This window comes from Narcine bancroftii, chromosome 5 (assembly GCF_036971445.1).
Source record: "Narcine bancroftii isolate sNarBan1 chromosome 5, sNarBan1.hap1, whole genome shotgun sequence".
NCBI lineage: Eukaryota > Metazoa > Chordata > Chondrichthyes > Torpediniformes > Narcinidae > Narcine > Narcine bancroftii.
In genome coordinates, this window is record NC_091473.1 from 161,685,356 (window position 1) to 161,712,937 (window position 27,582).

Below are 27,582 nucleotides of genomic sequence, written 5' to 3' on the forward strand. Positions count from 1 at the left end.
TCCGCTCCTCTCTCTCCCCGTCCCTCAATCCAACACTCCCTCCTTCGATCGCTCCCCATTGGCCAATGTTTGACAGGATATCCGGCTCTGTCACGTGGTCGCAGGCGGCGATGGCGGAACGGCGGTCCGAGGACGAGGGAGCCGAGGACGGCGGCGGATCCCCGGACCCTGTGCGGGCCGACTATCTCATCAGCGGCGGCACGGGCTACGTCCCGGAGGACGGCATGAGCGGCGCCCAGCTTCTTGGGGCCGGAGAGGGGCTGACCTACAAGTGAGGGCTGCGGAGGTGGGAGAGGGAGAGAGGGGAGGGGAGTTTGGGGTGAGAAATAGGGGAGGGGAATGGGGAGAGAGGGAGGATGAGGGGAAGGGGGGAGGCGATCATAGAAGGTGAGGTCGAGGGTGGTGGGGAGAGAGGGAGGTGGTTGGGATGGGGAGATGGAGAGGAGGTAAACTGATGATGGAGAGGAGGTTGCCGAAGGGGGAGGGTTGCAGGAGAGGAGTGTGTGGTTTTGAGGGGAGGTTGAGGGAGATGGTCGTGGGGGGGGGGGGCGGTGGATGGTTTTGGAAGGTGAGGAAGAAGTGTCTCACCCTGCATTCAAAGACTTGGATGGTGCAGGTCTTCTGTTGGGCAGGTGTTGTGAGTTAATAGGAATTGCCCGCAGCATGGAAGTGATGGGTCGAATTGCCTGTTTCCCAGCTGTGACTAGTGCGGGGGATGGGGTCTGTGGTTGATATCTTTGACCATAGGGGGCTCCTTGAAGCTCAGCTCTGTGTAGGTCACCTCAGTTTGCATTGGATGGTGTAATGTGGCTGGTGCTGAACATGAAGCTGTGGACGAGGGAGGTGCTATGTAATGGGAGTTAGACCTGGGATCAGTCATCTGCTAATTGTAGTGTCATTGAGTGGATTCAGAGCTGTGGACTGAGGTCATCACCACGCGATGACTACATGGACAAAGCAGCCTTTGTGATGGTCCAATAACTAGGGTCTCTGAAGTTCCAACTCCTTGTGCCTCTGTGGGTGGGGTGGGGCATAGAACAGTCATTGCAGTCCCATCCTCCCTTCACTCTGCACTGTCTTGGCTGTCATGGAAATGGAGGAGAAGGTCCTTTTTCCAGGAAAAGCATGGGGTTCTGATGTCTCATCTGGGTAAGGTCACTGTGACCAACTATCCCCATGAGTCAACACGACAGGACTGAGAGCCCCCTAGCCAGTGCAAGGGTCTCAGTCCCGTGGATGGGGGAGATGTGGTGATGATCTTCGATGATCAGTCTCTGTCAGTTGTAGCCCAGTGGGGGTGCCCAAAGTGGGGCGCAGCAAAGGGATAGCTCACCAGGGTGATCATCTGTATTCAGGATTAGTCGATGGTTTTAATGGAAACATCTGACTCTTAATCAAATTCTGCATGGATAAATCACATGGGTACAATGAGACAGATGTGTGAATGGATTCATTGAGATGAATACAGCTGAGTCACAAGTGAGAGAGCGGCTCAGTGCCCAGTTGCAGTGTGTAGGCAAGAGATACATGGCTTATATCGTGCCTGAGCTCTAACCAGTCTGCCAGGATGTGGGTCCTGCCTGAGTCCTGGGCAGAATCCACATGGCTTCTGGTGCTAATCCTGGATCCAGTCCTTGTCCATCCCCTCAATCTTCTTGTCCACACCTCGAGCTTCCCTCCTGATGTACAATGTGAAACAGTTCAGCACTGGAACAGGCCCTTTGGCCCACAGTGTTGGCATCAAACATGATGCCCAATTCAAATAAATCAATGTGCCTGCTCCTGATCCATACCCCTCCACTCCTTGCACGTTCACCTGTCATTTAGACTTTCAAACACCTTTGTCCTATCTGCTTCCCTCTGTCTTGAGCATGTCCCCTAGTGGGTAACATTTTTACCCTGGGAAAGGACACTGGCTTATCAAATCCTCCCATTTGCCTCTGACACTCCGCAGAAAACAGTCCAAGTCTGTTCATCTTGTAACTCCCCATAGCTCGTACATTCTAAACCAGATAACATCCTGGAAAGTTTCCTCTCTACCCTTTCTCAAGGATCCTCATCCTTCTTGAAACAGGTGCCCATAAATGCATTCCTCTCAGGTTAAATACCCCGGGAAAACTGATCTCAAAATTCTCATCCATGTTTCTCGTTCTGTGACTGGCCTCATTGTTCCCTGTCTCTGTAACTCCCTTGAATCCCAAGCCATGTGGCTTCTGGGATTCAACCACAACAGTATGGAAAAAGGCCTGTCGCCCCACCTAGTCCATGCCCAACTATTATTCGGTCTAGTCCCACTGAGCTGCACCCAGTCCATATCCCTCCATACTCCTTCCATCCAAATACCCATCCAAATTTTTCTTCATTGTCAAAACTGAGCCCGCATTCAGCTGGCAGCTCGCTCCACACTCTCACCATTCTGTGAAGTTCCCCCTAATGTTCTATTATGTTTAAATGTTTAAACCTTTCACCTTTAACCCATGTGCTCTACTCCTTTCTCACCTAACCTCAGTGGAAAAAACCTACTTTTGTATTCCTCTTATCAAATCTCCCCTCATTCTTCTACAATAAATAAAGACTTGACCTCTTTAACCTTTCATCAAGCCCTGGCAACGTTCTAGTAAATCTTTTCTGTACTCTTTCCATCTTAATTATGTATTTTCTGTAGTTAGGCGCCCAGTACTCCATGGGTGGGAAGGTTTGTCCTGATTGAGGATATGAGAAGAAGCGTTGTTCAATAAATGGAAGTGTTTCAGTTGTTGCTTTCTGTTACAGTGACTTTCTGATCCTGCCTGGGTACATCGATTTCACCTCCGATCAAGTGGTGAGTCTCAACGATATCTTCTCGATATATTGGATTGGGAACAAGGGAATCGTGGACCAGTCACTGACTGTCTCACTCCCTGTTAGTCTCTCCTCCAGTTCTCATGCCCATCTCTTCCCTCCCCCTCAACCCCTCCATCAAATCTTCCCTCATTCTTCTACACTCCAGGAAATGAAGTCCTCACCTGTTTAACCTTTCCCTGTAACTCAGTTCCTCAAGTCCTGGTAATACCTTTGTAAATCTGCACTCTTTCAATTGATAACTAGTTAGGTGACCAAAACTGCACACATTACTCCAAATTTTACACAGATTGATATGCCCCACCCTTGTTTGGTGTGTCTACACAATCTGGCAAACCCACACTGCCTTTTGGGTGTTCCTGAGCACAGCAAGAAAGTTTAAATTTTAAACTTAGACATAGAGCATAGTAATAAGCCCTTTTGGCCCACAAGCCCCTGCTGCACAAATATTCCAATTAACCTAAAACCCCTGAAAATTTTGAAGGGTGGGAGGAAACCATAGCACCTGGATGAACCCACACAGACACGGGGAGAACATACAAATTCCTCACAGACAGTAATGGAATCAAACCTGGGTCACTGGCACTTCATAGCATGTTGCAAATTGTTATGCTAACTGGGCTACCCTTAAAGATACCAAAGAAGATGGTAGTAATTGTTGGACACAATCTCCTGCTTTGCCTGCCCAAAAACCTCCATCTCCTCCCCGACCTTCTCCTTTGACACCCCACCTCACACTTAACCTTCCCTCCCTAGGGGTGGGTGGGGGCGGGGGAGGGGGGCTCGTTGCAGTTACTTCACTGTGTAAGAGCCCTATCCCTGGGATCGCTGAGCTGAACCTCCTCCACACCCTTGACAATGCCCTGACCTCAGTCCTGATCAAGGCTTGGGTCAGGGGGTGATTCAGGCCTTGTGTGGCCAGCAGTGTAAAACAGAAGAGTGAAAGTACAGGAAACACTGAATGGCGAATGGCATTTGTGCAGGAGGGAGATGGAATTTGTGTTTCAGGTTGAAAACCATGGGACAGAATTATTCTGCTTGTGTGGGCGGCTCATGAAGACAACTTTGTCAGCATGGAGGAGTTGGGCTGAGGGGCCTCTTTGCTCTACAGTTCTGACAGTGGAATGTCTTTGACCTGAAACATTAACAGTCTCTCTGTAGAAGCTGCCCCACCTACCACATTTTCCCAGCATTTTCCATTTCTGTTCGGACCTTGACATCTAAGGATTTGGTTCTGTTTAAGTGCTGGTGCGCGTGTCCAGAATCCCGAGAGCCCTTGGGACAGGCTGGTGATCCTGTGAATGTGATGGGCAGGGTTTTGCTGCGTAAAGCCCGCTGCTCCCTCTGCCCAAGGCACTGACTCTGAAGAGCTGACAGGGATGAAGTTTCCTGCCGGCTCCCGGTGATTCAGTGAAGAGATTTTGAGGCTGTTTGGGGGTGGGAAGAGGTGAGGGAAGCTGGCGAGGTATGACATCCGACAGGTACAACAGGTTATTAAGAAGGCATATGTGGGCTTTCATCACTTGAAGTCAGAAAAATGAGAGGAGATCTTATAAAAACATACAAAATTATGAAAAGGATAGATAAGATAGAGGCATGAAAATTGCTTTCACGGTAGGTGAGACCAGATTTAGGGGACACAGTGTCAAGATTTAGGGGAGTTGATTTAAGACAGAGATGAGGAAAAACTGTTTATTCCCCCCCCCAGAGAGTAATGAATTTGTGGAATTCTCTACCCAGGTAAATAGTTGAGGCTACTTCATTAAAGTTCAGTTAAATAGATTTTTACATGAAAATGGAATTAAGGGATCTGGGGAAAAAGCAAGTAGGTGGAGTTGAGTCAATGATCAGAGCAGCCAGGATCTCATTGAATGGCAGAGCAGGCTCGATGGGCCGGATGGCCAACTCCTGCTCCTATTTCTTATGTTCTTGTGATGCTGGCCACTCCCTTCTGGGTCTGACCAACGTGCAGGTGATTAGATTCAAGGTTATATTGTCAATGTAATGAAATAGAAAATGCGATGTTATACAAAATTTCTTTTAATCTACCATAAGGCAATCAAAGATTTAGCCACTTCTAAGCAGCCGCAGCCTGGTGTGTTCTTTGACCGCAGTTTCCAGTAGCCTGTGTGGGTTCCTCTCCTCAAGTCGGCAAAAGCCCACCACCTGTGGGTCCTTCTGCCTCAGCCTCTCGCTGGTACAGTCCCGTCGGGCCGTCTCCTATGCTTCTCAAATAGGTGGAGGGAAGGAGTGTTGGTGTTGTCCCTGTTTTCTGTCGTCCTGCGCCAGCCCTCTGGTTCCCCAATGTCTGCCCCCCCCTCGTGGCACTCCCCATCATAAGCGCTGGCATCTTGGGCATAGAACCGACAGGATTTTAAAACACCGTTGGCTCCTTTGACAGGCCATTTAAAGCCTGTGCAGAGCCAACGGCGGTTGGACTGGCTGTTTGGATCCTGCGGGGGTGCACTGAGACTTTGCTCCTCAAGGGTCCATGTTGTTACAGCAGCGCCGCCATTTTTTTTTCTTTTAGGCTAGTGGATGGACCTTGCCTCTGTATGTTCCACCAACTGCCTTCATGTGAAGACTGGATCCAGTGTGGTTTAATTTTGCATTTAATTTGTTGGCAGGGGTTTGTATGGGTAGGTCAGTAGTGTGACATGTGATCTGTGAGGGGTGGAGCTCCTGCAGTGCAAGAGATTAATGTGGTCTCACAGTACACAGACTGAAGGCTGTCTCCATGTGTAGGACCTTACCTCTGCCCTCACCAAGAAGATAACACTGAAGACACCCCTGGTCTCGTCACCCATGGACACGGTGACCGAAGCCAATATGGCGATTGCAATGGCGGTGAGTGAAGTCACGTCATCACACACGAAGTCAATGTGTGGACCCACCACTACCTCCCTCACTCTGCGGTGATGGGGCCAAGAGAACATCACTACCTCCACTCTGTGACAGGCAATTTTCTACTGCCCAGTGACCCCAGGGTAAGAGAGGGAATTGGCCAGGATTCCTGCTCCCCATCACAGCCCAGTGACCCAGGGGTTAGAAAGAGAATAGGCCAGGGTTCCTGCTCCCCTTCATGGCCCAGTGACCCTGGGGTTAGTTAGGGAATCGGTCAGGATCCGCGCTCCCCATCATGGCCAGTGAACACGGGTTTAGAGAAGGAATCGACCAGGATTCCTGCTCCCCATCATGGCCCAGTGACCCTGGGGTTAGAGAAGGAATCAGCCAGGGTCCCTCTCATTGACTCTGGGTGTGGGGCTATGAGAGAGGGGAAATTAGCCATGGCCCCTACTCTTCATCATGGCCCTGTGACCCTGAGGTTAGTGAAAGGGAGAATCAGCCAGAATTCCTGCTCCTCATCAGGGCCCAGTGACCCTGGGGTTAAAGAGAGGGATAATCAGCTAGGGTCCCTGCTCCTCGACAATGCCCAGTGACCCCGGGATTAGAGAGAGGGAGAATCAGCCAGGGTTCCTGCTCCCCGACGCTGCCCAGTGACCCCGGGATTAGAGACAGGGAGAATCAGCCAGGGTCCCTGCTCCCGGACATTGCCCAGAGACCCCGGGGTTAGAGAGAGGGAGAATCAGCCAAGGTTCCTGCTCCTTGACACTGCCCAGTGACCCTGGGGTTGGAGAGAGGAAGAATCAGCTAGGGTTCCTGCTCCCGGACACTGCCCAGTGACCCTGGGGTTGGAGAGAGGTGGAATCTTGGGTTCCAGTTCCTTTAAATCCAGTGACTTGGGGGGGGGAGGATCATCCAAGGTTCCTGCTCTCCATCACAGCCAGTGACCCCAGGGTTAGTCAGCCAGGGTTCCAGCTCCCCATCATGGCCCAATGATCTTGGGGGGTGGGGTGGGGGGGGGAGAAGGAGGAACAACCATCCAGGATTCTTACTCCCCATCACAGCCAAGTGACCTAGAGTAAAAGAGAGAGAGGGGTGGGGGATCATTCAGGGTTCCTGTTCCCCATAATGCCCAGTGACTGGGGTTAGAGAGAAGGGGAATCATCTAGGGTTCCATTTCCCTTTCACAGCCCATTGACCCCGGGGTTAGAGAAAGAGAGGTGGGGAATCATTCAGGGTTCTTGCTCCCCATCATGGCCAAGTGACCCCAGTGTTAGAGAGAGAAGGGGTAGCGTGTTATTGTGGGGTGGCAGGGGGATTAGTGAAGGTGTCTGATATCCCTCCTCTCTCGGCACAGCTGATGGGAGGAATCGGGATAATTCACCACAACTGTACCCCTGAGTTCCAGGCGAAACAAGTGCGACGTGTGAAGGTAGGGACCGGGTCCCAAGCCTGGGTCTGCACGCCGCTGAGGGTGGGGATCATATGTGTTTCATGTAGGGGATGGGTTGGACATAGTGTGAGGAGATAGGAGAGGTCGGGATAGTAATTTGATTGGGGGGAGTGACTGGTGTTGGGTTTGCCAATCGGGTGTGGGGTGAGTAGAAGAATGGGTGGGGCTGCTAGGGGTAAGGTTGGTTTGGTGTGTTTGGGTAAGAGCCTGGTGTTGGAGGTTAGGGATGAGGCAGAGTGGACATTGTTGTCCTGGGTGTGGTGTTGGTGGTCTGGGATCAGGGTGTGGGGTCGGGGTGTGGGCTCAGATGTGGTGTTGGGTGGTTAGGTCGGGATGTTTGGGTGGGTTGGGCGGAGTGGGGTCAGGGGTTGGGATATAGACAGAGTGGGATCAGAGATTGGGGTTACGTGGAGGTGTGGTTGGGCAGTTTGGGGTTGGGGACGGGACTCCCTCCTGATGGCTGGGCCTTGCAGAAGTACGAGCAGGGCTTTATCACGGACCCAGTGGTGATGAGTCCCCGGGACCGGGTCCGAGATGTCTTCGAGGCCAAGGCTCGGCATGGTTTCTGTGGCATCCCCATCACCGACACAGGCACTCTCGGCGGGAAGCTGGTTGGCATCATCTCCTCCCGAGACATCGACTTCCTGACCCAGGAGGAACACAACCTGCCCCTGGCTGAGGTAAAGAAAGGAGGGAGAAGGGATGGGCAAAGTAGGCGAGAGGGGGAAGGGACAGAGTGGAGGGGAGAATGGATGGGTTGAAGGAAAGGGGTGGGGAGAAGGGGAGGCATGATGGAGTGACATGATGGGGAGGGGAGGGGAGGGGAGGGGAGGGGAGGAGGGGAAGGGGAGGGAGAGGATGGGTTGGGGAGAGCTCGGGAGGAGGGGGAGGGAGGAAGTAGCATGAGAGGGCAAGGAGAGGGGGAGAGGGAGGGGGAGATGGGGGGGGGGTGGGAATTATGCGCGCCCAAGCATTATGGGTGGTTTAACTGAGAAGGGAGGTGCTTTGGGTTCTGGTGACCCTCGACCTGTACCACTCCCCAACTGGGTGTTGCTGGGGTCAGGGGATCGGATTTGGGTGATCCCAGGCTCCGGATTGCTGGAATCAGGGGTTAGGTGTGACCTTTGTCCCCTCTGTGACAGGTGATGACGAGAAGGGAGGACCTGGTTGTGGCCCCAGCAGGAGTCACCCTGAAGGAGGCGAACGAGATCCTGCAGAGGAGCAAGAAAGGTGCTGACGGGGAGTGGCCCTCCCTTTTTGGGGATGGGCACAAGGAGGGACCCATGGGAATGGGGAGAGGCCCACACTGGCTCAAAGTAATCCACGCATGGGGATGGGGATGGCCCACATCAGCTGGGAGTGGTTGTCCATGGCCCAGGGACCTCTACAGCTCCACCTGGGGTATTCTATCTCCATTGCTGACCCCAGGTGGGGAATATGGAGGAAAGATTCCTTCCCCTTCGCCACGAACCCTCCCTACTCTGATGCTCTTGGGTGGCGGAGAGAGCCACATTGGTTTGGGGAAAATGGCTCAGGGAAAGGGAAAGGTATCAGGGGAGGAGAAAATTGCTTGGGAGGGTTGGGGGAAGGGGAGAGGAGATGGTTCTGGGAGAGGGGCCTCAGGGTAGATTGGGACAGGTCAGGGGAAGGATTAGGGAGGGGGAGATAGGGAGCTGGGGCGGGGAGGCAGTGGACATGTTCATAGCTAAGGAAGAAATGTCCAGTGACCTCAGCACTGAACCTTGACCTCTGACCCCTGGCCCAGGGAAGCTCCCCATCGTGAATGAGGATGCACAGCTGGTGGCAATCATCGCTCGGACCGACCTGAAGAAGAATCGTGACTACCCCCTGGCTTCCAAGGACTCAAAGAAGCAGCTGCTGTGCGGAGCTGCCATTGGGACACATGAGGATGACAAATACCGGTTAGATCTCCTGGTCCAGGCAGGGGTAGATGCAGTGGTCCTGGTGAGTGTCCGCACCCACTGAGGGTTTGTGCTCATGTGCGATCCTTCCCCCAGTGAGGGTCTGTGCGCGTGTGGGGTCCATCCCCCAGTGAGGGTCTGTGCGCATGTGGGGTCCATCCCCCATTGAGGGTCTGTGCACGTGTGGGGTCCCGTCCCTCAGAGAGGGGTCAATGTGTGGGGGTCCTGTCCCTCAGTGAGGGTCAGCAAGTGGGGGACCCATCCCTCAGTGAGGGGTCAGCATGTGGGGGAACCTGTCCCCCAGTGATGGTCTGTGTGTGACCCTTCCCTCAGTGAGGGTCAGCGGGTGGGGGACCCGTCACTCATTGAGGGACAGTGTGTGTGTGGGACTCGTGCCCCAGTGTTCCCAGCATGTGGGGGACATTCTCCACCTCCTCGTTATCTGTCCCGTTCACCGTTGCTGCACTCCATCCTTTCTACTGTCCTGACCTACGTGCTCTTCACCCCTGCTTGTTCCCATGCTGTCTCCCGCAGGACTCCTCCCAGGGGAATTCTGTCTTTCAGATCCGCATGATCAAACACGTGAAGGAGAAGTATCCTGATCTCCAAGTTATCGGAGGCAATGGTGAGTCAGTCAGCAACTTTCCACCCGCCCCGCTGATGATCATTGTTCCCAGCCCTGCACAATGTAGCCACTGATGAAGGAGGCCATTCACCCCAACCCCACCAGGTCCAGCCCACCTCCACTCCTGCATGGCCCACCCCACCCCCAACCTGATTGGTCCACTCCACCCCTCCCAATCTAATCTGTTCACGACCCAGATCCCATCACCTCAGGCCTTCCCTCCCCAGTGCTGGCCTAGACTTCCCTCTGCATGGTTGCCCACTTTTTTGTGTATTTCATAGATAATTTTTGTCTCTTGTTTCCCCGCCCCCATCCAGTGGTGACAGCCGCGCAGGCTAAGAATCTTATTGACGCGGGAGTGGATGCTTTGCGAGTTGGAATGGGGAGTGGGTCGATCTGCATCACGCAAGAAGGTAGGGCAACTTCCCAGAGGCCGTCTCCCTGCATTTTCTCAATGTTACAACCTCCAAGTGCCGGAGTTGAGCCAATTTTTTTCAATGCCCATCTCCAGCAACCCCTCAGCCCTACTCCTCTGATACTACTTCTTCCATGTTTGTCTGCAATGTGACTGTGTGCTGTGGTTGCGACTATTCACAGTCAGTATTGGTACAGGTCCTTCAGCCCATGTGCCTGTGCTGACCATAATGCCACCTGCCTGCCCGTGGTCCCTATCCCTCCGTCCCCTCTCTCCTCATGTTTCTCCTCAGCACTACTGTCCAACGTGCTTCCACCACTGCCCCGGCAGCTCATTCCAGGCACACCACTCTGCGTCAAATAAATCCTTTTCCCTCACAACATTAAACTCCCCCTCACCTGAAATCTCAAAAAATAGATGAAGTTTGTAGGATGTAACCTTCTCAGCCTTGCTGAGTCTATGTTTTCCTCAAGTTTCCCTTCCATTCACTGGCTTGTAACATTGATTGATCTCTACTGCCCTGAAAAAGAGGAACACACTCAACAGGTCTCGGAGGTAAGATATATAACTAATGTTTCGGGCCTGAGCCCTTCCTCAAGCTCTTGAAGAAGGGCTCAGGCCCGAAACATTATTATGTATCTTTACCTCCTATGGGTGCTATGAGACCTGCTGAGTTACTATTTTTACTGCAGTCACAGAATCTGCAACATTTGTGTTTCACTCTAAAGTATGTTGGTGAACAGGTTGGAGAAGGGAGCAGAGGGCAAGGGCAGTGAGTGATTGGAGTGGGGACTGAGGCAGTGTGAGGTGAGGCGGCATCAGAGTAGAAAGGCTGAATATTGATAGGTTCAGAGTCCCGACAGTCATCGGTTACATAGCATGGAAACAGGCCCTTCAGCTAAAATCATCTGTGCTGGCCAAGGTGTTGCCCTGAACATGTCACATTTAGCCTGTGTCTGGCCTACATCCCCTTAAACCTTCCTTGTCCACAGATCTGACTGAATGTCCTTTACACATACGCAGCTCCCTCTTTGTAAAGAAGGTGCCCCTTTCACCTAAAGTCTGCCTCTAGTTTTAGACTCCCAATGCCGGAAAATTATATTATAGATCGCCCTCATGGTTTTATAAAACATTTTAAGGACCTTCCCCTACCTACCAACCTCTCAGCTTCCTACGCTTCAGAGAGAAAAGCCCCAGCTTATCCAGTTTCCCCTTGTAATTCATGCCCCTCCAAAACACAGACAGTGGAGGGAGTACAGCAGGAGTTTGAAACATCAGCCTTTGGAAGGGGAATGGTACAGTAAAATTCCCATAATCCGAATTCAAGCAACCAGCAGCCTCAAGCAAACAGCAAAAATACTGCGAGAAATAGGTAAAAAATACAAAAGTTTAACACTGGCGCCCCCTAGTGGTTAGTTTGCCAATCACATGCCTTGCAATCTCAAGCAACTGGAAAATTCACTTGTCCAGCATCTACCAGATACCAGAGGCTTTACTGTATAAAGCAGGGGAATTTTGTGCAACTGATGTTGACCATACACCAATGAAAGGGTGAGGGGTGGTGCTTAGAGACGGTTCTCCTGCCTGTGGCCGTCATTGAGGTGAGTGAGCAGTTTGGGTGTTGTGACTAGGGAGAGTGATCAGAAGTGCGTGTGAACAGAGAACCTAGAACAGCACAGGAACAGGCCCTTCTGCTTATAAGAAATAAGAGCAGGAGTTGGCCATTTGGCCCTTCAAATCCGCTTCGCCATTCAATGAGCTCATGGCTGATCTGGCTGGGGACTCAACTCCACTGACTTGCCATTCGCCATAACCTTTACTTTGCCAAATCTATCAATCTCTGAAAGATAATTAATGAGGCTGCCTTTCCTGCTTTTGTGGGCACATTCATGACACTGGAAAAAAACAGTTCCTCCTAATATCCATTCTAAATCTTGAAGCTATTTCTCCTACTTCTGGCCATGCCTTTTCCAACTTTTCAGCCTCTATCTTGTCTAGCCTTTCTATAATTTTATGTTTTCATAAAGATCCCCTCTCATCCTTCTAAACCATATGGGATAGTCCCAGGTAACTTGATCTCTTCTTGTAGGCTAACCCCCTTGCCTTCAAAATCAACATGGGAACTTCCTGTGTTCCTCCTCCAAAGTTCTGATCTCAAGGAAGGACACCAGAACTGCATGCAGCACTCCAGGTGTGACCTCAACAGTCCTCTGTACAGTTCCAGCAGAACCTTCCTCTTCTTTAATTCAATGCCTCCAGTGATGAAGGTCAACATTCCATCTGGTCACAACCTCTTCTCACTGCTGCCTTCAGGCAGAAAGTACAGTCGCATGAAGACCAGCAGCTCTAGGTTCAAATTAAACAGGAAAGTTTGCAGACACTTTTATGATTTGTTGTGGAAAGCACAAAGGGCTGGAGAACTCAGCAGGTCACACAGCATCCAAAGGAAGTAAAGGGTAAGCATTGTTTCGGACCCAAACCCTTTGTCAAGATAAGAGCAAAAAATAGGCAGTGTCTGAATGAAAAGTTGGGGCGGGGAAAGGAGCGGTGGGAGGTTGGGTCAGTGAGAGGATCACAGGCTAACAGGTAGATGTTAGTCTGAGGGCAGAAGAGAAAGTGCTGAAAAGTTATAGGGGGAGGGGGTAGATCTGAATGGAGAGTGCAAAAGGTGGGAAGCAGAAGGAAAGGAGACCGAGGGATGGGGAAAGAGAGTGACTCGTGGGAGAGGGTTAATGGAAACCGAAGAAGCCTGATTGGAGATTAAATGTTAGGTGGTGTTTCTCCAATTTGTGTGTAGCCTCGGTTTGGCAGAGCATAAAGCCATGAATGGACATTGGTATGGGAATGGTGTGTGGAATTAAAATGGTTGGTTTGGTTTTGCAGTGGATAGCAAATTTGCTGAACAAAACAATCTCCCAGATCACTTCTCAGCTTTTTTCGTCTGTCCTCCTATCTACATCACCTATTACCTGTTGGTCTATGCTCCTCCCCCTGCCCCTTCCTCACCCCTCTTCTCCCCCAACCCTCTTCCTCCATCTTTTTATTCGGGCACCTGCTTGCTTTTTGCTCATACCTCGACAAAGGGCTCAGGCCCAAAATGTTGCTTACCCTTCAATGGGCTGAAGAACAGTTTCTTTCCAACACCTATCAGGCTCTTGAACATCCCCATGTTTCACTAATTGGGACTGCTCAAACAACATGTAAGGATTGTCTGCATTATTGCAAAGTCACTTTTTAATGCATGTTTAACTGAATATTTATTATTTTTGCATATTTTGTATTTATTATCCTTTTTTAATTCCACTAAACATACTATTGAAAGTTTTTATACAAAGTATCTCTTTGGCAGCAGCACACAAGAATTTCAGAACACAAGAGCCATAGAATATCACAGCACAGAAACGGGCCCTTCAGCCTATCTGGTCTGTGCCAAACTGTTATTCTGCCTCGTCCCATTGACTCCACTCCAACCAGTCTTTCATACCCCTCCCATCCAAATGTCAAAATTGAGCCTGCATTCACCACTTCAGCTGGCAGCTCGTTTCACATTCCCACCTCTCTGAGTGGGAAAAGTTCCACCAAATGTTCTCCCTAAACATCTCCCCTTTCACCCTTAACCCAAGTCTCACCTAACCTCTGTTTGTTTACATTTGACTCTCTACCTCTCATAATTTTGTATACCTCTCTCCAATCATTCTCAGAAGCTCCAGGGAATAAAGTCCTAAGCTGTTTAACATTTGCGTGTAACTCAGCTCCTCCAGCCCCAGCGACATCTGAGTAAATCTCCTCTGCACTCTTAAAATCTTGATATCTTTCTTGTAGTTAGGTGACCAAAACTCCAAATGTTGCCTCACCAATGTCTTACACAACTTTACTACAACATCCCAACTCCAATACTCAAGATTTTGATTTATGAACGGCAACATGCTAAAATTTTTACTTAGAACCCTATCTACCTGCGACAAAGGTAATCTGACTTTCTCTCCTTTCTCTGCTCCCCATCCCGCTTCTCCCTTTCTCTGCTCCTCTCTCTGCCCATCCCTCTTCAACCCCTCTCTCTGCCCCCCCCCCCCCTCTGCATCCTCTCTATGCTCTGATTTAGCTGCACCCAAGATTCCTCCAGATTTCAGCTCTCTCAGCCCCAAACTCCCCACAACAATCTTGGGCTCCTTCAGTAGGTTTCTTCCACCATGTTCTGGGTGGGCTGGGACATGATGGCCTGCATTGTGTTTTTCTTCTCATTCCTGCTGTCACCACCCCTTCCCACTGCTACTGCCCCTCCTCATACTCCTACAGCAGGATCCCAGATCCCAATGTTCCATTCGCAGAGACTGCAAATTTCACCCTCTGTGATTCTCAGTGAGGACTGGATCCTGACCAGTCAGGAAGTATCCCTAACCATGGTCCCACACACACTGACCCTCACTGGGGGATAGGTCCCACACACTGACCCTCTCTAGAAATTGGGTCTCACAGACGCATTGACCTTCACTGGGGGATGGGTCCCACATACTGACCCTCACTGGGGATGGGTCCCATTGACTCTCAATGGGAATGGGTCCCACACACTCACTGACCCTCACTGGAGGACAGGTCCCACACACCCACTGACCCTCAATGAGAGATGGGTCCCACACACCCACTGACCCTCAGTGGGGGACAGGTCCCACACACCCACTGACCCTCAATGGGAGACTGGTCCCACATGCTGACCCTCACTGGGGGATGAGTCCCACACACACAATGACCCTCAGTGGGGGACAGGTCCCACACACCCACTGACCCTCAATGAGAGACTGGTCCCACATGCTGACCCTCACTGGGAGATGGAATCCCACATCCTCAGAAAGAAGATTCTGGTGGTCTAATGAATACAAATGTATCCTGGGACACTGTGGGAAGTTATTAAAGTAATTGCAGGAACCCTAGCGGAGATATTTGTGCCATTGGTAGCCACTGGTGAGTGCTGGAAGACTGGAGAGGGCTGAATGTTGTGCCTTTATTTAAAAAAGGCTCCAAGGATAAGCCAGGAACTGAGGCCAGTGAGCTTAACATCAATGGTGGATAAGTTACTGGAGGGGATGCAGAGAGGCAGGATCTAGTTGTACTTGGAAAGGCAAGAACCAATTTGGGATAGTCAACCTATGTGTAGGAAATTGTGTCATAAATTTTGAAGAAATATCTAAAAATATGGAGAGCTGGTCTGGAAGGTCTGACTCAAGGGATCAAAGGTGTGCTGGTCAAATTAGTACAGAATAGGCTTGAAGGTAGGTGGCAGTGAAGGAGTGTTACTCCAATTGGAGGTCTGTGACCAGTGGTGTGCCACAGGCATCCATGTTGGGTCCATTCGGCCCACTGTTGTTTGTATTTACAAAATAGCTGACACTGAAGTTAGTGTAATGAGCCAAATTGTACCAAAGGTTGTGGAGTTGTGGCCAATGAGGAAGGTTATTTGAGATTGCAGGAGTGTCTCAATCAACTGAGAAAGTGGTAGATGAAGTTTAACAGATCATTTTGTGGTGTGTGTTTGGGAGGTTAATCCAGGGAAGGACTTGTACGTCTCAGAATTTTGACATCACTCCCCATTTTCCCACAATTCATCCTGCAGCACGGCACATTCTACTCAACAAGTTTGTGTTGGGACAGTGTAGAGGGAACTTTGCTCTGTGAGTGTGTGGCGGGACGGTGTAGAGAGGAGAGTGCTTTGGGACGATGAAGAGAGGGAATTATGCTCTGTGTGTGATGGAATGGTGCAGAGGAACTTTTGCCCTGGGAGTGTGTGATGGGATGGTGTAGAGAGGGAACTATGATCTGGAAGTGTGATGGGACAGTGTAGAGAATGAACTATGATCTGTGAGTGTGATGGGACATGTAGAGAAGGAACTATGATCTGTGAGTGTGATGGGACAGTGTAGAGAGGGAACTATGATCTGTGAGTGTGATGGGACGGTGTAGAGAGGGAACTATGATCTGGAAGTGTGATGGGACAGTGTAGAGAATGAACTATGATCTAGGAGTGTTGATGGGACGGTGTAGAGAGGGAACTATGATCTGTGAGTGTGATGGGACGGTGTGGAGAATGAACTATGATCTGGGAGTGTTGATGGGACGGTGTAGAGAGGGAACTATGATCTGTGAGTGTGATGGGACAGTGTAGAGAGGGAACTATGATCTGTGAGTGTGATGGGACGGTGTAGAGAGGGAACTATGATCTGGAAGTGTGATGGGACAGTGTAGAGAATGAACTATGATCTGGGAGTGTTGATGGGACGGTGTAGAGAGGGAACTATGATCTGTGAGTGTGATGGGACGGTGTAGAGAAGGAACTATGATCTGGGAGTGAGTGATGGGATGGATGAGAGGGAACTACAGTCTGGAAGTGTGATGGGACGGTGTAGAGAGGGAATTATGATCTGTGAGTGTGATGGGCCGGTGTAGAGAGGGAACTATGATCTGTGAGTGTGATGGGACGGTGTAGAGAGGGAACTATGATCTGTGAGTGTGATGGGCCGGTGTAGAGAGGGAACTATGATCTGTGAGTGTGATGGGACAGTGTAGAGAGGGAACTATGATCTGTGAGTGTGATGGGATGGTGTAGAGAATGAACTATGATCTGGGAGTGTTGATGGGACGGTGTAGAGAGGGAACTATGATCTGTGAGTGTGATGGGACAGTGTAGAGAGGGAACTATGATCTGTGAGTGTGATGGGACGGTGTAGAGAATGTACTATGATCTGGGAGTGTTGATGGGATGGTGTAGAGAGGGAACTATGATCTGTGAGTGTGATGGGACAGTGTAGAGAGGGAACTATGATCTGTGAGTGTGATGGGACGGTGTAGAGAATGTACTATGATCTGGGAGTGTTGATGGGATGGTGTAGAGAGGGAACTATGATCTGTGAGTGTGATGGGACAGTGTAGAGAGGGAACTATGATCTGTGAGTGTGATGGGACGGTGTAGAGAATGAACTATGATCTGTGAGTGTGATGGGACGGTGTAGAGAATGAACTATGATCTGGGAGTGTTGATGGGACGGTGTAGAGAGGGAACTATGATCTGTGAGTGTGATGGGACAGTGTAGAGAGGGAACTATGATCTGTGAGTGTGATGGGCCGGTGTAGAGAGGGAACTATGATCTGTGAGTGTGATGGGACAGTGTAGAGAGGGAACTATGATCTGTGAGTGTGATGGGACGGTGTAGAGAATGAACTATGATCTGGGAGTGTTGATGGGACGGTGTAGAGAGGGAACTATGATCTGTGAGTGTGATGGGACAGTGTAGAGAGGGAACTATGATCTGTGAGTGTGATGGGCCAGTGTAGAGATGGAACTATGATCTGTGAGTGTGATGGGACAGTGTAGAGAGGGAACTATGATCTGTGAGTGTGATGGGACGGTGTAGAGAATGAACTATGATCTGGGAGTGTTGATGGGACGGTGTAGAGAGGGAACTATGATCTGTGAGTGTGATGGGACAGTGTAGAGAGGGAACTATGATCTGTGAGTGTGATGGGCCGGTGTAGAGATGGAACTATGATCTGTGAGTGTGATGGGACAGTGTAGAGATGGAACTATGATCTGTGAGTGTGATGGGACGGTGTAGAGAATGAACTATGATCTGGGAGTGTTGATGGGACGGTGTAGAGAGGGAACTATGATCTGTGAGTGTGATGGGCCGGTGTAGAGATGGAACTATGATCTGGGAGTGAGTGATGGGATGGATGAGAGGGAACTACACTCTGAGAGTGTATAATGGGACGGTGTGGAGAGAATGTGTGAGGAATACCAGGTGTGTATGATGCGGAACAAGGATACTCTGTCTGCTCCCTCCCCACCCCCTCCCCTACACCAGTGCTCCTGCTTATCACTGACCCCGGCTCCTATCCCACAGTGCTGGCCGTTGGGAGGCCGCAAGCCACAGCTGTCTACAAGGTGGCCGAGTATGCCCGCAGGTTCGCCGTGCCAGTTATCGCTGATGGGGGCATTCAGACCGTGGGGCACATCGCCAAGGCCCTGGCCCTGGGGGCCTCAACAGGTGGGTCTGTGGAGAGTCAGGCAGTTTAGATGGCCCCAGCTGGTGGGTGGGGGCTGTGACTCTGTGAGCGAGGTGCTGAGGCTTGTGGGTCTGGATCTGACATGTGCACCGCGGCAGAGAGTCTCATCAAAGTCAACAATACAGCCTTTTTGCTTTAGCAGGGGAATGAGTCAGTGGTTCCCCATGTTGCGACAGTTGTAATCCCAACTGGCAGAGCCATTCCCATGCCTTCTCTGGAAGGGTCTAGTGCTCTGTGTGATGGTGATGGAGATCGTCCTCTCATTTTATACCGATAACCTCGTCATGGTCACTGACTTCAATGACCTATAGAGGATGGATGAGTGCCCGAAAGGTTTTCTCGGCTGCATCCTCTGCCAGGATCAACTGGGCCAGTGTTCCCACCGTGGGTGGGACGGTAGCAGGTGGTCTCCCTGCCTGAAAAGATGCATCCCTTTGAGTGGAGTGCTACATATCTCCTTCGTCAGTCTACCTGTGCGCTACTGGTGAACTGCTGGGACCTGGAGGGTAAGGTCTCTCAACATTTAGGGTGTTGGTTAGGACTCCTCCGTGCAATCTCATACCAGGGCAGGACCCTGATCATCAACCAGCTGGTGGCCTCGATGCTGTGGTACTGGCTGTCACCCTGGTCCCACCCACGGTTTTCATCACCAGAGGAAGTTGGTGGACTTCTGGGGAAGCACAAGGCACTGGGTCACTGCTGCGGTCAGGTGCGGGTGTGCGACCAGATCCAGCTGGCAGCCCTCCATCTCAGGGTCCTTCAGAGATACATGTTCATCAAGCACCCTCTGCGATGGCACAGGCTGACCGCCTACCTCCTTTGCTGGGGACGCTGCCTACGGGAGGGAACGTGGCTCTGAGCAGCAAATATCAGCTATGCCACTCTGGGAGCTCCCTGCTTTTTACTAGGAACTCTTGTAGGTTTGGGGTGTGGTCACTGCTGGAGAGCCTGGATCTCGGGGTCTCTGGGAGATGGAGCAATGTGGCTGTGCTACCAATTGTACATTGGACCCAAGGCCTAATTGCATAATGAAGCCGTTCCAGCACCTGAGCCTCCTCGCGATGTTCCCACTGTGCCATTCTGGTATGCATCGAAGCAGTTCCTGAACATTCACGTGTCGAGGATTCAGGGCAAGGTGATTGCCTGCCCCTCTTTTGGGGTTACGTCCAGGCTGTGTGTCATTAGAGTGATATATGAGGGGTATGATGGCTGAGTTCCAGGAACGGTGGGCCCCCAGGGGAATGCGTATGTGGTACATACGAATAATGAGACTTTTATTTGAAATGTAAAATGAATGTATCGAGGAGATAGTGAATTTTTTTTCTCTATTAATGTTAGTAGTTTGTGAGATGTATAGTTTGTGTTTTGTCGGGTTGTTTCAATAAATGTTTTTTTTTAAATAAAAAGCGGTACTGAGGGGGCTGTACTGGGAGAGGGTCACACGATAGAAGCGGCAGTCACGGTCTCCACTGTAGACGAAGGTTTTGTGTTTGTGGTGTGGCAGTACTCGGGCAGAATTCCTGTTCAGAAGAAGTCTGCTGCTTGTAAGTAAAGCTCTGCTGTCCCCAACTACACAATTCGAGCAATGAGTGGCCAGTTTGCTGGGGTGGTTACTCTCCAATGAAATGATTATCTTTTGTCTAATTTGCTTGTTAAAAGTTTAACAGTAGTGACTCCATTGTTGGTTTATCACTGATTAGCTCAGCAGTTGGTTGTTGAATTTTCAACAGCATTTTTAAGGCCTAGGAGCCTCGGCCTCACCGATGAGGTTCAGGAGGCTTTGATGGATTGTCGGGGAGCCAGTTCATTTCTGTTCATTGCTCTGCTATCTCATCATCCGGATAAAGGACTCACAGCTCAGACCCTGGCTTTGACGTGGGGAATATGGGATGGTGTGCTCTGAGGACTCGTCTAGGATTGTATTCGCTCGAGTTCAGAAGAATGAGAGGAGATCTTATAGAAACACATAGGATTATGAAGGGTATGGATAGGATAGATGTAGGAAGGTTTTTTGAGCTGGCTGGGGAAATTAAAATAAGAGGACACAGTCTCAATATTTGGGGGAGTAGATTTAGGATAGAGATGAGGAAAAATAGTTTTTCCCAGAGAATAGTGAATGTTTGGAATTCTCTAACCAGGGAAGTGGTTGAGGCTGCTTCATTAAAACATATTTAAAATTCGGTTAGATAATTTTTTACATGATAGAGGAATTAGGGGATATGGGGAGAAGGCAGGTAGGTGGAGTTAGGTCATAAATTAGATCAGCCATGATCATATTGAATGGCAGAGCAGGCTCGATGGGCCATTTTTGGCCTACTCCTGTTCCTACTTCCTATGTTCCTATGACTGGGTTAGCATGACTTCAACCTGCCCTCTCCTGTAATGGACTATTGTTTTACACATTGGTCTAATCTTCTGAAAGACCTGGGCCCTACAGGAGTCGCGCTGGGACCCCTGTAGCCAGGAATTTTTTTGCATCACTGGAAGATGAGAATGTGGACATGATCCTTGTCCCCAACTATCACGGAAAATTTACAAAGGCAATGGTGGGGAGCGATGGCACCCCTGCCATTACAATGAGTATGAAAATGGAGGAAACGCGAAGGCACAGGGTCTCGAGATTTGTTGAGTTGTTTCATGGCCTCACCAGCTGTGAGTCAGAATCGGTCAGACTTTGTTCAGAAGTCTGCTGCTTGTGAGTAAAGTTGTGCTGTCCTGGAACTAGCTAATCCTGCCACCCAGGGTCCACTTAGACAGTCAAAGATTCAGTTTGGCTGACTACCTGCCCCTCTTCTGAGGACAACTGTGTGCCCGTTTATCCCTTGAGAAGGAGCATTCAGTGCCCATAGGCAGGTTGGAGGATCTCCACAAACAGATAGCCCCCATGAGGGTTTGATGGTATCACCGGAAATAAGGTTTCAATTTGTGACTTGTGAAAATTGTAGACTAATGTTGGATGATGAATAAAAAAGGAGCAGTATTAATTTACCAACATAAAATGGGGGTGGTTAGGGAGTTCCGCGTTGATGGGGAATCTGTGGTGCCATGTGGAGTGATGGTAGCTGCTTTGTCTTGCAGTAATGATGGGCTCCCTTCTCGCGGCCACAAGTGAAGCCCCCGGTGAGTATTTCTTCGCAGACGGGCTGAGGCTGAAGAAGTATCGGGGTATGGGCTCGGTGGATGCCATGGACAAGCACCTGGGCAGTCAGAGCCGCTACTTCAGGTTGGTGGTGTCCACTTCAATGCGAGATTTTCACAGACCGATGCTCTGGCTGATAAATAAGTAGTTTCCTGATGGGACAAAGCTGTTCCTGGGACACCAAGGTTTCACCTGGGGATGAGCTGCCCCCCGAAACACTGCAGTCCTGGGGGAGGGAGTTGTACTCACAAATAATGTTCTGCGCCAGTCAATGAGTTGGTGTTGGGTTGGAGTGGTGGGAAAAGGCAGTGCCAGACTATGCCTCTCAGAATCTTGTAGAGTTCTGTTAAGTCATCTCTCATCCATCTTCACTCCAAAGAGAAAAGCCTTAGCTCTGTTAACCTTGCCTCATAAAACACATTTTCCAACCCTAGTAAATATCCTCTGCCCCTCTCCATCGTTTCCTCCTCCTTCCTGGAATGAAGAGGCAAGAATTGAGTCGGGGAGTAATTCCCTTTGGAGGTGTTAATTGCTCTGCAGTGCAGAAGGGGTTGTGGCAGCTCTGGGAGTGGACCGACAATGGGGCAGAGGTACAATTGGTGCATCAGTGCACAAACAGGAATGGTGGAGCTTTTCCACACTTGTGGCAGCAGGCATACTGGAGCTGGTCATTGTCTGATCTGAACTGTCCTTTCCCTAGTGAGTCAGACAAGATTAAAGTGGCTCAGGGAGTGTCGGGGGCTGTCCAGGACAAGGGTTCCATCCAGAAGTTCCTCCCGTATTTAATTGCCGGAATCCAGCATGGCTGCCAGGACATTGGAGCCAAAAGTTTAACACAACTCAGGTACTGTGTCCCATGTGTTTCCCCCACTATGTTCATCTCCTGCCTTCTGTCCCCTCCCACAACTATTCCTGATTAGAACCTCCCCCCCACCCATCACCCACCTCCTTCCATGCTCCCTCTACTAACTCCCTTTCTTCTCTCCCTCCCAATTCCTTCTGCGTTGCCTTTATCTGTTCCCCTTTCCTTCCCCGTTTTGCCTTCCTTTCTCCCTCCTATCCCTTCCCTCTCCTACCACTTACTCCCCTCCTCTCCACACCTATTCCTCTATCCCTATGCCCTCCCCAAACCCCCTTCCTTCAGCTACCCTTCTTTTATCCCTTTCCCTATCCCTTCCCCCTCCCTTATCCCTCTCCTTTACCCCTACCCTCATCCCTCTCCTACTCCCTTTCGCTTATCCCTTCCTCCTTTCCCCCACCTCTCAATTCCTCTCCTACTCCTTTTCCCCTTCCTCACCCCTCCCTTCTACTCCCACCCTCTCTCTTCTCTTTCCCCTCCTCCTCATTCCCCCGTGGGGGGGGGGGGAGGGGAGGGAATGAGTGGGGTAGCAGAAGGGGAAGGGAGGAATAGGGAGAAGGGGAGGGGTGGGAGGGAAGGGGTAAGAATGAGGGGTAGGAGAGGGAAGTGGATGAGGGAAAGGGATGTAGAAAGAAATAGGGAGGATTAGGAAGTGAAGGGCAGGGATAGGAGGAAGGGATAAGGGTGGGATGGGGAAAGGAGGAGAAGGGTAAGGGGTATGGGTTGGAGAGGGAAGGGGAGGGTGGGGTAGAAAGGTAAGAGTAGGGAGGGAGAGGTGTAAGGGATGAGATAAGGGAGTGGGGGGAGGGGTGAGGGGTAGGAAGAGGGAAGGGAATAGGGGAATGGGAATGGAGGGAATCGAGGCAACATTTTAGTAAATCTTCTCTGCACCCTCTCTACGTTATTGATATCCTTCCTATAATTTGGGGACCAGAACTGCACACAGTATTCCAAATTTAGCCTCACCAATGCCTTGAACAGTCTCAACATCACTTCCCGGCTCCTATCCACGAGAAACCACTTTCAAAGAACAATGAACCATTATTCCTAGACCTCTCTGTTCCTCTGCATTCCTCAGTGCCCTCCTATTCACTGCATATGTCCCGTTCTGATTATTCTTCCCAGAATGAAGCACTCCACACATCAGTATTAAACTCCATCTGCCATCTTTCAGCCCACTCTTCTAAACAGTCCTAATCCTTCTGCAGTCCCTGAAAACCATCTTCACTATCCACAATCCCCCTATTTTTGTATCATCCGCATATTTACTAACCCAATTTACCACTCCATCATCCAAATCATTGATGTAAATAACAAACAAGAGGCCCAACTCTGATCCCTGAGGCACACTGCTTGTCACTGGCCTCCATCCTGACAATTATCCTCCATGATGCTCTGGCATCTACCTTCTCGCCACTGTTGAACCCATCTGATTATCTCAACATTAATACCTCGCGGCTGAACCTTCCTTAACAAGGTTCCATGTGAGACCTTATCAAAGGCCTTACTAAAATCCATGTAGACTATATCCTCATCAACCTTGCTAGTCTCCTCCTCAAAAAATTCAACAAGATTTGACAAACATGACCGTCCCCGCCTCTGTAGATACTTAAATATATTATCTCCTTCCCTTTCCCCTCCCACTTCCATCTTTCACCCCCTTTCTCACATTTGCCGACATCATACTCCATCTGCCAGACCTATTTCTTCATGCAGCCTCTCCTTATCCTCTGCAATTTGCTTTTTCACTCATTTTAGTGTCATCAGCAAACTTAAATACACTCCTGTCTTCTCTTCCAGATTGTTTATCTATATCATGTACAGTTTCTATCACAGCACCCCACTCACCACCGATTACCAATCAGAAAAACACCCCTGAACCCCAACTCTGCTCTTAGTTAACCAGTCCTCTATCCATGCTAATACATTGTTATCTTCTGTAAATCTTTCATGTGGCACCTTATTGAATGCCTTTGAAGATCCAGGTAAACACCTTCCATCTATCTACCACACTCATTATATTAGGCCCTTTCAAACTGCTGTGTAAAATGGGGTGACTGGCAGGGGGAGTGGGAAGGTGGGGAGGGGAGATGGTGACCGATGGGGTTGGGGGGAGGCTGACCGACAGGGGTAGCGGTGGAGACTTACCGATAGTTGCTGTGAGTGCGTGACACGTCACTTACCACATCATCACAGGGGTGGGGTCCCCCTTAAATTGCCAGGTTGGTGATTTAATGGGTTGATCCCCCTGCAGTTTAAAAGGAGATTCCAGCACCTTTGCCCCATTCATCACACCAGGATCTAAGGAGGCTACCCAGGCACTGCAGTTTTAAAAGAGCCTATTATTTATCCTCAAATAACTCCAGTAAATTTGCCAAACAGGACCTTTCTTTGCTGAATCCATGTTGCCGGATGGATCCATTTCACTCCAGATGCCTCTTTAATGATAGCTTCAAGCATTTTCCCAACAACAGATTGTTCTATTGTTCCCTGCCTTTTTTGAACAGTAGTGTTACATTCCAATCTACCACGACCAGTCCAGAAAAGTCTGGTAAATTATCACCAAAGCCTGGACAATAACTTCTATTTTTTTCAATACCCTGGGATGCATTCAATCAGGACCAGGGGACTTAACTATCCTCTGACTCTCAAGTTTTTTGAGTACATCTCTTTGAGGACAGCTATTCTATCCAAGTCCTCACCTCCCATCACATCCATAACATCTGTCTTTGGCATGTTCGATGTGTCCTCCACCATCAAGACTGACACAAAATGGTTGTCAAAGTCTCAGCCATTTCTCATTACTCAATATCAATACCCCCCACCCCCACCCTCATCTTTCAAGGGACCAACCTTTTGCCATCATTTTGTACTTTATTATATTTATTAAAAATGTCAAAATTTTAATATATTTTATACTAACCTTTTTTCATTGTCACCCTTCCTTCTCCTCATTACTCGTTTTGTGGTTCTTTGCTGCTTCTTAATGTTCTCCGCTGCTCTTGGTGACACGAGCTTTTAGTTTGATACCTTCCTTGATCTCCTTAGTTATCTAAGGCTGTCTGTCCCTACCCTTTCTGTCCTTGCTTTTAACTGGAATATACTTTTGTTGAGCACCATGAAAAATCTCCTTGAAAGTCTATTCTTCAATCATCCATATAACCATTTACGGCACGGAAACAAGCCTTCGAGTCCGCACTGGTTCACTAGCTCAACCCTCCAACCCCCTCACCTCCGTTCCCAGTCTACCCTGGCCAACTCCTCGCTCATACTGTGATCACTCTTTCCGAGAGGCTTCCCAACTACAAAATCCCCAATTTTACCAGTCTCATTGCACAGGACCAGATCCAAGATAGCACGTTCCTTTGTAAATTCAGTAACATCCTGTTTAAGAAAGCCTTCTATGAAGTCCTCCCCCACAGTAACTGCTGTTCCATCCTTACATGTCTCTGATATTGCATGTCCCACTATAATTTTATTGGGTGGTCTATGCTATTCCTAATCTCTAATCTTGCTCATTAAATCTTACATGTCCCCCCCCCCCCACCACCTTCCTTCCCCATTGTCCCTCCCCTTCCTCTCTGTGCCACCCGTGAGCCCATCTCACTGCCATGTCTCTTTCTAGGGCGATGATGTACTCGGGGGAACTGAAGTTTGAGAAGAGGACACTGTGTGCGCAGCTGGAAGGAGGGGTCCACGGGCTGCATTCGTAAGTCTCCCTTGTGTTGAGAGATGCCCAAGGCCCTGTCTTCACTGATACTGCTGCCTTGACTATTTGCACCCCCAGCCTTCCTGCCTGCAGCTGTCCCCTGGGGAATCACAATCAGACACCCAGCACTGGGAATATTCCCACTCAAGTTCCTGTTCTCAATGTGCCTAGATAATGACCGAGTCCTTGCCTCGTGGCCCAGAGCAACCCAATGATTCCCTCTCTTTCTCCCAGGTTCTAACTCTCTGTTTGTATAGATAGATATTGGCTCTTTCTGATCTACAAATTTCCCATTCTTTTTCAGCTACGAGAAGAGGTTGTTCTGAAACCTGTCAAGTTTTCCGCCGTCCTCGGGTCTCTCTGGAAAAATGTTCAAATCCTGTTTGCCTTCCATAAACGTCAATGAACTCATGGCTGTGAACCTGGGATTTGCAGCATAGTTGATTCTGTCCGTGGCTGTTCTTACAACTTGGGAATTGTTTGAGGACTGTTTTGTTTTTGTAAAATGAGATTGTGGCATTGGAAAGTACCCGTCCTCGGCCTCTCCCCTCACCGAGGGCTATATTCACACTCAGCTCACAGGTGCTGGAATCCCTGCCAGTGATATAGCCACTACAAGCTCTGGAATGCACAGGTGTTTACTACTGACGGCTGCATCACTCAGTGACGCAGTGAGGGCCCTGCCTTATGTGGGACAAGCTTTTGAAACAACGGGTATTGTGTAACATGTTCAAATGGGATGTGTGTGCATCAGACCTGCTGGAGAACAATGAATGGTTCAATGGTTACAGACCAGCCTTTTATTTCATTGCAGCAATTCTGGCCTCTGAACTCGGGCCTATTCTCTCCTCTTCAATAACACACAGTGTAACCCTCTCCCCATCATCTCACTAACTGCACCCCTTAGGCCACAGTGATAGTGCATCAGCCCACCCAGAAATGTGGCCAGTGTCCAAATCCTTCCTAAACCCCCTCTATGTGGCCCACATTTCTCTCCCTGCTGAGGTGGAGGCTGTGTGAAAGAACACTAAAGTTTTCAGACCAGGATGATAGTTCGGCCATAGAGTTGGTGCCTGCAGAAGTGTAGACTGCAGTGGGCTGGAGCAAGGGCCTGGGTGAGAAAAGGGATTCCAGAGTGATGGTGTGGCTAGGTGAGCTGTGATGAGCCACTCTGCTTCTGCGAGCTGTGTCCTTCACAGTAACATGTCACAGTGATTCAGGTTAATGACTCAGTCCCAGCCAGCGCCTCCTCAGTCAGAGAGGAACTGTGGAGGGATCAGTGCAGCAGCCACATGAGGCCGCTCACTCAGCAGGAAGTTGAAGGTTGCACAGGCATTGGGCTGGGGAGAGAAGAGCAATAAAGTGGGTTAATCAGGCAGGAAAGGCATGAAATAGATAAATTACTGAGCTGGCATGTAAATCCCACTTGGGGCAATGTGTAAATAAAACCAGAACACAACAGCACGGGTTAAGGAAGGCCAGTGTGCATGTGGGACCCAGGGAGGGTCAGTGTACGCATGAAAGTAAAACACGAAAGTCTACAGACACCACGATTGAGGTAAAAACAATGCTGCAGCAACTCAGTTGGTCATACATAACCAATGTTATGTATCTTCGTCAAGATGATGGGAAAATATCAGCTGGCACCCAAACAAAATGGTGGGCGGGGAGGGGAAGGGGGAGTAGCACAGTCCCTGAGGCAGGCGGTATAGATGGATAA

The 27,582-nt window shown here is 49.8% G+C and overlaps 2 protein-coding genes and 1 long non-coding RNA gene across 6 annotated transcripts in view; 1 reads left to right on the top strand and 2 right to left on the bottom strand.

Annotated features, from left to right (window-relative positions):
• The window catches only part of LOC138764110 (uncharacterized), an 86,000-nt gene extending 85,113 nt beyond the window's left edge, over positions 1-887 (bottom strand). Inside the window, exon 1 of the long non-coding RNA XR_011357987.1 lies at positions 589-887. This is a non-coding gene — a long non-coding RNA (uncharacterized lncRNA). The remainder of the gene's footprint in view (positions 1-588) is intronic.
• Positions 1-26,650, top strand: LOC138764105 (inosine-5'-monophosphate dehydrogenase 2). Of its 4 annotated transcripts, none has more exons than XM_069939491.1 (15): positions 1-271; positions 2,773-2,821; positions 5,587-5,688; positions 7,043-7,117; positions 7,612-7,818; positions 8,281-8,368; positions 8,904-9,103; positions 9,595-9,685; positions 10,003-10,098; positions 14,203-14,274; positions 17,993-18,136; positions 21,234-21,378; positions 21,995-22,138; positions 25,779-25,862; positions 26,167-26,650. In XM_069939491.1, the coding sequence occupies exons 1-15, from the start codon at positions 66-68 to the stop codon at positions 26,186-26,188; spliced, it is 1,725 nt and encodes a 574-aa protein (XP_069795592.1). In that variant the 5' UTR covers positions 1-65; the 3' UTR covers positions 26,189-26,650. The 4 variants fall into 4 exon arrangements, with proteins under 4 accessions (XP_069795592.1, XP_069795595.1, XP_069795593.1 ...); XM_069939493.1 differs by lacking the exon at positions 1-271 and adding an exon at positions 1,009-1,149; XM_069939492.1 differs by lacking the exon at positions 14,203-14,274 and having other exon boundaries at positions 3-271.
• The window catches only part of ndufaf3 (NADH:ubiquinone oxidoreductase complex assembly factor), a 28,099-nt gene continuing 27,164 nt past the window's right edge, over positions 26,648-27,582 (bottom strand). The window contains exon 5 of the mRNA XM_069939496.1: positions 26,648-27,202. Coding sequence (XP_069795597.1) covers positions 27,113-27,202 — 90 coding nt within the window. The 3' untranslated portion in view covers positions 26,648-27,112. The remainder of the gene's footprint in view (positions 27,203-27,582) is intronic.

Excerpts from the sequence above, each read along its gene's own strand:
- LOC138764105 (XM_069939491.1), top strand. The coding sequence starts at position 66 with ATGTTTGACAGGATATCCGGCTCTGTCACGTGGTCGCAGGCGGCGATG. Across the intron at positions 5,689-7,042 it reads ATATGGCGATTGCAATGGCG|CTGATGGGAGGAATCGGGAT; the intron begins GTGAGTGAAGTC and ends CTCTCGGCACAG. Across the intron at positions 9,686-10,002 it reads CCAAGTTATCGGAGGCAATG|TGGTGACAGCCGCGCAGGCT; the intron begins GTGAGTCAGTCA and ends GCCCCCATCCAG.